General features: G+C 46.9%; 2 protein-coding genes across 2 annotated transcripts in view; one reads left to right on the top strand and one right to left on the bottom strand.

The window, feature by feature from the left end:
- Positions 1-10,000, bottom strand: part of nfasca (neurofascin homolog (chicken) a) — a gene marked incomplete at its 3' end in the record, with an annotated part of 110,100 nt that overhangs the window by 60,493 nt on the left and 39,607 nt on the right. Inside the window, exon 3 of the mRNA XM_080727384.1 lies at positions 4,185-4,358. Within this exon, the coding sequence (XP_080583510.1) occupies positions 4,185-4,278 (94 nt within the window). The 5' untranslated portion in view covers positions 4,279-4,358. The remainder of the gene's footprint in view (positions 1-4,184; positions 4,359-10,000) is intronic.
- Positions 1,768-3,222, top strand: LOC308286388 (6-phosphogluconate dehydrogenase, decarboxylating-like; the record flags this gene model as incomplete). The annotated part of the gene is made up of 1 exon (XM_080727385.1): positions 1,768-3,222. The coding sequence occupies exon 1, from the start codon at positions 1,774-1,776 to the stop codon at positions 3,220-3,222; it is 1,449 nt and encodes a 482-aa protein (XP_080583511.1). The 5' UTR covers positions 1,768-1,773.

The raw sequence follows: 10,000 nt of genomic DNA on the forward strand, positions 1-10,000 counted from the left end.
TATTATACCAATGCTCCCTATTGAGTGTGCGCGTGTGTGCGTGTACCAGATCAATAGAGCATCATGGGTCCGGGGTTCAGAGGTCAAGCCATATAAAGAAACACAAAGAGAAATGGCGCCATAGGGGGGCAAAGAAATGGATGAGACTGTAGGACATTAGACAGCTGAGCTGATGGCTGCTGGTGTCTGGATTTTATATATACTGTATATATACAGTGTGTGTGTGTGTGTGTGTGTGTGTGTGTGTGTGTGTGTGTGTGTGTGTGTGTGTGTGTGTGTGTGTGTGTGTGTGTGTGTGTGTGTGTGTGTGTGTGTGCTAATAAACAAATTATGCAGTAAGTTTAGTTGTCCACTTTGTTCCCTGGAGTGTGCAGTGACAGTCACTTCTTATGGAAGGTCTCTCCTGTTTCTATAGTTTATATGCCTTCTGACTAGACTTGCACCTCCTACGGGCTTTTTGGATGTGCAGGAGTCCCCTTTCTTTGTGTGTACATGTGTGTATGTGAGAGGGTGTGCGTGTGTGCGTGCGTGCTTGCATCTTATAGCCCCGGTGCCCAGGGAATCATTATTCATAAGACCAGAGTAAGACATACTGCACTATTTATCTTCAGTGTGAGAAAAAGAGCTGCGTGAAACGAGAAAGAAACGAGGAAGAAAAGGAGACTTCTCTTTTTTCCTTTGTCCCTTTGTTTCCATGGTTCCCACGGGAGTCCACATGACAGGAGTCAAGAGCTGTCATGTATGATAATGGACAGGTATGACAATATGAGTGTGTGTGCGTGTGTGCGTGCATGCAGATTACCAAGCGGTTAATATGTGTGCTATATGTTCACTCATATGTGTATTGACGTTCTTCTCCAAAATCAATGAAGCACAATCAACCCAGGATGCAGTTGGGGAAGACAATGCCATCTGAAGGCAACGGTACGTGAAGAACTGTCACAATGTATCACTGTTCCTAGGATAATCATATGTTAAGGCAGGTGCTACAGCTCAAGCAATAGGCCATAAGAATAACACATTTAAAATACATTTGTTTACTGAGTTGTGTTCATAACATACAGTATAAAACCATTATGTTTAAATAGTAAGGTCAAGAATACCATACAGCAATTCGTAATTCATGCTACACTACAGTATCATGTGATAGTGAATGATAGGATATTGTCATTTACTGTACACAAAGGATGCTGAGTGTGTTAGGGGAAATGTGAGGGTATATAACTTAAATTAGTTAGTTAGTTATATAGTGGATAAAATAGTGGAAAAATGCTACATGATCTGTGACTAATAGTGATGATCTACAATACAACTGCTATTAAATGATCCAACCACAGAGCTGCAACATGCTGGGTTCAGTTCTATTGTACAGTACACTACCGGTATGTTAACCACACCCCCATGAAGCATCGTCTACGCAGCCTCACTCAAGGAAGTGCGGTACCCGCCATCGAGTAGTTTGGATATGCGGTTATCCAGAACCACCGATCCAACCGATATGTCCATATATGGGCATGTCAATATACTGATGACATCAGGCATCTCTATATACAGGCATAACAGTCTTACAGGGGCTGGCAGCCGTCACGCTCATGTCACTATGACTGAGCCATAACCATGAGTTAGCCAAATTCAGCTACGCCCAAATATGGAGAGTGTTGTCTAACCTCAACGTGTCGTCATGGCATCAGGTGCAAGAAAATCAGTCAGCTCCATATGGGCACGAAAGGAGGCATGCCAATTTGAAGACGGACAGTGGACCCATCGAGCACCATGGCTGAAGCGGACATCGCACTGATTGGTTTGGCTGTAATGGGCCAGAACCTCATTCTGAACATGAACGACCATGGCTTTGTGGTTTGTGCTTTCAACAGAACCGTGTCCAAGGTACGAGACTTTCTGCAGAACGAAGCCAACGGAACCATGGTGATCGGTGCAGAATCTCTGGAGGACATGGTGTCCAAGCTGAAGAAGCCCAGGAGGGTTATGATTCTGGTCAAGGCTGGTCAGGCTGTGGATGACTTAATTGATAAACTGGTTCCTCTTCTTGAGGCTGGGGACATCATCATTGACGGGGGCAACTCTGAATACAGAGACACAACACAGAGATGTAGGAGTCTGAAGGAGAAGAACCTACTGTTTGTGGGCAGTGGAGTCAGCGGTGGAGAGGAAGGAGCGCGCTATGGACCCTCATTGATGCCAGGAGGACATAAAGAAGCCTGGCCACACATAAAAGACATCTTCAAGGGCATTGCTGCCAAAGTCGAAACATTACCATGTTGTGATTGGGTGGGTGACGAGGGTGCAGGTCACTTTGTGAAGATGGTTCACAATGGTATTGAGTATGGAGACATGCAGCTCTGCTGTGAGGCCTACCACTTGATGAAAGACGTCCTGGGCATGGACCATGACGAGATGGCACAGGCTTTTGACAAGTGGAACAAGACAGAATTGGACTCCTTCCTTATTGAGATCACAGCCAATATCCTGAAGTACAGGGACTCGGATGGGACACATCTACTTCCAAAGATCCGCGACAGTGCCGGCCAGAAGGGGACAGGGAAGTGGACTGCCATCTCAGCGTTAGAGTATGGCACACCCGTCACCTTGATTGGGGAGGCCGTCTTTGCCAGATGTCTGTCTTCTCTGAAGGACGAGAGAGTGAAGGCCAGCAAGAGCCTGTCTGGGCCCCAGGGGGTAAAGTTCAATGGTGACAAGACTTCCTTCATAGAGGACATCAGAAAGGCCCTCTATGCTTCCAAGATAATATCCTATGCCCAGGGCTTCATGCTACTGAGACAGGCAGCCAAGGAGTTTGGTTGGCCCCTTAACTACGGTGCCATCGCTCTGATGTGGAGGGGAGGTTGTATCATCAGAAGTGTATTCCTGGGGAAGATCAAGGAGGCATTCGGCAGGGACCAGGACCTTCAGAACCTGCTGCTGGATAACTTCTTCAGTAATGCAGTACAAGAGTGCCAGGAGTCATGGCGCAGGACAGTGAGCACAGGAGTCCAGCATGGCATTCCCATGCCGTGTTTCACCACAGCACTTTCCTTCTATGATGGTTACAGACATGCAGTGCTGCCAGCTAACCTTCTCCAAGCCCAGAGAGACTACTTTGGAGCCCACACGTATGAGCTGCTGTCCAAACCTGGCCACTTCATCCACACCAACTGGACCGGTACTGGTGGAAACGTGTTCTCTTCTTCCTACAATGCCTAAGGTGCAATTCCACATCTTGTGTGTATACAAAATTAAAAAGAAATTTAAAAAGAAGACTGAAGACCAAGGATAAGGGGCAGCTGCCTATTAAAGTATTTCCATCTCACATTCCTTCTCTCCAGACAAGCCTGAATATTTTAAGATCCAACATATCTCACTTGAAAAACTTGAAGTACAACTTGTATTGAATTGAAACACTCAAAATGACATTATTACTATATTTATGAAGTGGAATCATTATTAAATGATAAAGACCACCAGGCAGCCACCATGGCCGGCTGGGAAAATGGCTGTTATTAGGCTATTTTATCATTTCATATTATTATTTGACTAAAGTAGTACAACCATTAAAACCTATCATAATTTTTAAATTGTATCATGAGTAGTTAACCCCCAAAATGATGTTTTTCTATTAATTACTCACCCAATGGAGACTTGAGTTCCATGATATTTTTAGATTTTTGTCGCATTCCTAAGACAATCATTTGACTACAATAAATATACCCCTATTGATTCCGATCCCCATCCATCGATCGAACCAATATGCCCATGTATGGGTATTCTAATATATGGGCAAATACTGATGACATCAGGGATCTCCATATATGGACATAAAAGGGACAAGGACTGACAGATATATATGGGAATAAAAACAGACATCTCTTTATATGGGCACAGAAGGGACACAGACAGACAATACTCTGACAAAGCACTTAGACTCCACTAAACCTCCAGACGCACACCTATGACACTCCACCCCTGCTCCAGTTTTGTGTTTGTGCACAAGAGTGAGTCCATGACGATCTGTTACAAAGTTACAGATCGTCTGAGTCATAGTGTACACTATGACTCAGACATATTGGTCGGATCAGCGGTGTAACATACTGTATGTGTGAAAGCTGCTCGAACCTCTAGTCTGGTGTGTTTAAAAAGATAACGGGGATTGTGAGTGATTAACTTACGATCTAGTGGGACCTCGATGGAAGCCGCCTCCTGCCATAGTAGCAGTAGTAATGACATCACAGCCAGGGCCACATGCCTGCCCAGCACCAACATCTCTCCCCTCCAATAGGCTGGCCTCGCCCCTCACCACTCCTGATTGGCTAGATCACTCCCTTGATGGCCACGGCAAGGACCTATAAGAGAGAGAGAAAAAGGGTTAGGGTTAGTGTAAGGTTGGCCCGAGCGGCCCAGGCTCCAAGAACAGTCAGGAATGTCTTTCAGGGTTTTTATTTCACCAAACTCACTGTGCAGGTAGGTATACAGGGATTCGAGGTAGCCGAGACAACACTGGTCAAAATAACAAAATAGCAATGAAGAACATATAAATGACTACTTGGGCGAACACTGTTAACAACAAACCCAACTGGGCAAAGAGTTCTCTTTCGGAAACACCTGAATCACACCAGGTCCGATAACTCTCCCTCAGGGATGTTCTCAGTGCATTTGCCCCCATCACACTCACTGATCTGTTCCTGCAGCCTCCATTAAATAGGAGCAGACTGCACCACAAGGACACAGCCCCCAATTAGTAATAATACTTCCACTACTTCCATATATCCATTTCCAACATAACCCACAGCTAGTAAGTGTAACCTAAGCATACTATATGATGCGTTACCTTAAACTTGGGTACACTTCAAATGAATAACATTCTAAATAAACACATTGCTCTGAAACCTCAGAAAAACCCCTCTCCTCCACAGCACTTGGCACCTTCCCATTAATCAAGGAAGTGCCCCCAGCTGTGCAGGAGAGACACAGGATCAGTGACCACACCCATTAATACCCCAATCCCAATGATTCAATGAACAGGCCCACATAGTAAAATACATTGGAGTTAAGGTGTGCACATTGTCCTCAGTGTGTATACTATACTGTATAGGGCACGGGCTGCCCCGTGACATTTCCCCCCCCTTCTGATGACGCCCCCTGTGGCGTCCTTGACCGGAAGTCTGTGGTCCAAACCTCTGACTCCTTGTGTGCAGAGACATATTTGTCCACCAGCTCTGCCGCTTTTTCCGCTGTCTCAGGGACACGTTCTTTAACCCAGACCCTCACTTCTGGGTAGAGGACCCTAAGATACTGCTCCAGGACCATCTTCTCCATGATGTCATCTTTGGTGGTTGAAGAGAAGTCCACCCACTTGCAGAAGAGGTCCTTGAGGCGGATACACAGCTCACGAGGTGACTCTCCGGGTAGCACATCAAGGTTGCGGAAGCGTTGATGGTACGACTCGCTGCTCACTTCATACTTCTTCAACACCGCTGCTTTCAGCCTGTCATAGTCTTGAGTGTGGGCTGGGTCCATAGCTACGAAAGCACTTCTTGCCTTGCCCGTCAGCACAGGAACTAGCCGGACGGCCCACTGCTGACGTGGCCACTTGTACACAGCTGCCAGTTTCTCAAAAGTTGTGAGGAAATGTTCGATGTCGTCGGAGTCCTCCAACCTCATCAGCTCCGGCTCCCCCAATGGCACCAGTGCTGATGCCGGTCCAGCTGGCCCTGGTGGCGCCCTTGGCCGCACCCTGGCTGCCTCCATGTCCAACTGGAGCTGGGTTATTTGATGGTTCATGACGTCGAGCCTCTGCTCCTTTCGTTGTCGCTCCTTCTCCTGCTTCCTCTCATTCTCTATTTTAGACTGCATGTACGTCTCAAACATTTTGGCCAAGTTGGCGAATGTTGCCTCCTGCGAAGAGGTGGTGCTCACCATGGTGTGGACTGGTTCCTCCACATCACCCCCTGAAGCACCGCCTTCCTCCTCTGAGAGTGCTGCTTGCTGCTGTTGGTTTCTTAAATGCGGTTTTGGAGGCATCCTGACTGTCTTTTGCTTTCTTCTGACACCACATGTAAGGTTGGCCCGAGCGGCCCAGGCTCCAAGAACAGTCAGGAATGTCTTTCAGGGTTTTTATTTCACCAAACTCACTGTGCAGGTAGGTATACAGGGATTCGAGGTAGCCGAGACAACACTGGTCAAAATAACAAAATAGCAATGAAGAACATATAAATGACTACTTGGGCGAACACTGTTAACAACAAACCCAACTGGGCAAAGAGTTCTCTTTCGGAAACACCTGAATCACACCAGGTCCGATAACTCTCCCTCAGGGATGTTCTCAGTGCATTTGCCCCCATCACACTCACTGATCTGTTCCTGCAGCCTCCATTAAATAGGAGCAGACTGCACCACAAGGACACAGCCCCCAATTAGTAATAATACTTCCACTACTTCCATATATCCATTTCCAACATAACCCACAGCTAGTAAGTGTAACCTAAGCATACTATATGATGCGTTACCTTAAACTTGGGTACACTTCAAATGAATAACATTCTAAATAAACACATTGCTCTGAAACCTCAGAAAAACCCCTCTCCTCCACAGCACTTGGCACCTTCCCATTAATCAAGGAAGTGCCCCCAGCTGTGCAGGAGAGACACAGGATCAGTGACCACACCCATTAATACCCCAATCCCAATGATTCAATGAACAGGCCCACATAGTAAAATACATTGGAGTTAAGGTGTGCACATTGTCCTCAGTGTGTATACTATACTGTATAGGGCACGGGCTGCCCCGTGACATTTCCCCCCCCTTCTGATGACGCCCCCTGTGGCGTCCTTGACCGGAAGTCTGTGGTCCAAACCTCTGACTCCTTGTGTGCAGAGACATATTTGTCCACCAGCTCTGCCGCTTTTTCCGCTGTCTCAGGGACACGTTCTTTAACCCAGACCCTCACTTCTGGGTAGAGGACCCTAAGATACTGCTCCAGGACCATCTTCTCCATGATGTCATCTTTGGTGGTTGAAGAGAAGTCCACCCACTTGCAGAAGAGGTCCTTGAGGCGGATACACAGCTCACGAGGTGACTCTCCGGGTAGCACATCAAGGTTGCGGAAGCGTTGATGGTACGACTCGCTGCTCACTTCATACTTCTTCAACACCGCTGCTTTCAGCCTGTCATAGTCTTGAGTGTGGGCTGGGTCCATAGCTACGAAAGCACTTCTTGCCTTGCCCGTCAGCACAGGAACTAGCCGGACGGCCCACTGCTGACGTGGCCACTTGTACACAGCTGCCAGTTTCTCAAAAGTTGTGAGGAAATGTTCGATGTCGTCGGAGTCCTCCAACCTCATCAGCTCCGGCTCCCCCAATGGCACCAGTGCTGATGCCGGTCCAGCTGGCCCTGGTGGCGCCCTTGGCCGCACCCTGGCTGCCTCCATGTCCAACTGGAGCTGGGTTATTTGATGGTTCATGACGTCGAGCCTCTGCTCCTTTCGTTGTCGCTCCTTCTCCTGCTTCCTCTCATTCTCTATTTTAGACTGCATGTACGTCTCAAACATTTTGGCCAAGTTGGCGAATGTTGCCTCCTGCGAAGAGGTGGTGCTCACCATGGTGTGGACTGGTTCCTCCACATCACCCCCTGAAGCACCGCCTTCCTCCTCTGAGAGTGCTGCTTGCTGCTGTTGGTTTCTTAAATGCGGTTTTGGAGGCATCCTGACTGTCTTTTGCTTTCTTCTGACACCACATGTAAGGTTGGCCCGAGCGGCCCAGGCTCCAAGAACAGTCAGGAATGTCTTTCAGGGTTTTTATTTCACCAAACTCACTGTGCAGGTACACCTGTTACGAATGATATCAACGCACTTAATGCGAAATATTCACGTGCTTTCAGACTCTTCAATGCAGAGGTATCCATAGATACAGCATACTAGTATCTCACCAATGCAGAGAAGTATCTCACCAAGGCAGAGATATTAGTAGTAAAATGACGACATCTAGTGGTCAACCTCAGAGGAGCGCAAAAATAAAACCTGAGGAGAATTCCAGCCTCGAACCAGAAGCCAGCTATTCTCTGTTCCCCTGTGCAACGCTCCACGCCACAGACCCTGACGGAGCGGCGCGGTATTGGGCGGCGATGACCCCCGTGAGTCGCCACCGAGGCGAGCGCTAGCGAGCCGAGTTGCCGCGACGAGCGGTGGGAACGCCGCACAATCCCACTCAGCCGCGTTACCGAGTTATGTGCCGTTATGGACAGAATAGTAAATATTCAGTCCCTCACTATCAACGTCTACCCCACTGCATGTCTACCCCACTATCCACGTCATAGATAAATGCACAAAAAAGGAGTCACATCATCCGTTCATTAGCTCAGTCAGTAGAGCACGGATGCAATAAACCCACGGTTTGGGTTCGATTCCCCTGAGGGGAATAATATTCAAGGCGAGAGATATCGGCGCATGCGTACTTCAAAGTAGATACTCCTTCGTGGATACACTGTGGATACTATCTGTGTTCAAACGTCTGAAAAAGGGTGATAAAGTCCGGTTGAATGCGAAGATACCAGTCGAAGCGGGTGGCAGGTAGGTATACAGGGATTCGAGGTAGCCGAGACAACACTGGTCAAAATAACAAAATAGCAATGAAGAACATATAAATGACTACTTGGGCGAACACTGTTAACAACAAACCCAACTGGGCAAAGAGTTCTCTTTCGGAAACACCTGAATCACACCAGGTCCGATAACTCTCCCTCAGGGATGTTCTCAGTGCATTTGCCCCCATCACACTCACTGATCTGTTCCTGCAGCCTCCATTAAATAGGAGCAGACTGCACCACAAGGACACAGCCCCCAATTAGTAATAATACTTCCACTACTTCCATATATCCATTTCCAACATAACCCACAGCTAGTAAGTGTAACCTAAGCATACTATATGATGCGTTACCTTAAACTTGGGTACACTTCAAATGAATAACATTCTAAATAAACACATTGCTCTGAAACCTCAGAAAAACCCCTCTCCTCCACAGCACTTGGCACCTTCCCATTAATCAAGGAAGTGCCCCCAGCTGTGCAGGAGAGACACAGGATCAGTGACCACACCCATTAATACCCCAATCCCAATGATTCAATGAACAGGCCCACATAGTAAAATACATTGGAGTTAAGGTGTGCACATTGTCCTCAGTGTGTATACTATACTGTATAGGGCACGGGCTGCCCCGTGACAGTTAGATTTAGATATAACAGCGAAGTAATGTCAAAGACAAAGACAAGTGTTTGAGTGTATATCAAGTACCTACCTACTGTACTGTGTGTGTGTGTGTGTGTGTGTGTGTGCGTGCGTGCGTGCGTGCGTGCGTGCGTGCGTGCGTGCGTGCGCGTGTGTGCGCGCGCACCTGTGAACGTGAACAGCCTATACATTTAGATGTTCCAAAAATTCATTTTAATGCAGTTGGGGGAATACTCAGAATTAGAAATGTGTGAATGATGGTTGCTGAGTAATTGGTTTCATTGTTAATGTGAAAAATATAAAACAAAATAAACACTGAGTCATAAAAAAAGAGAAATATATGAATGAACCAAGAAACAAAGTTAGCTTTGTTAACATTGTTGGTTACATTGAAACAAAGTCTTCAGTTGAACTGGAATGTACAGTATAAGTAAGCATGCAGTAATTGCACATATTCTCATAAGCAGAGCATTAAACACCAGTAAGGCTCCCTAATCGGGAGATAAGCGACCGTAGGTCACTTATCTCCACAAATAGGGCAAAAATGTGTTTTGCCAAAATCTTCCTGATCCATGTTGATGACATGAGTGTAAGCAGACATTTGCCCCTATATAATATGTGCTGTACGTTCCGGACAAATGTATGATTACAGTATGTATGTAACAGTACATGCCAACAGTACAGCATGTCAGTGTGTTGGCCTACATTCACAGCTGCGTCCTTAACACTGAAAGTCCCCAGATACTGAGAATCACTCCAGTGACAAG

This window comes from Nannobrachium achirus, assembly GCF_963921795.1.
Source record: "Nannobrachium achirus genome assembly, chromosome: 6".
NCBI lineage: Eukaryota > Metazoa > Chordata > Actinopteri > Myctophiformes > Myctophidae > Nannobrachium > Nannobrachium achirus.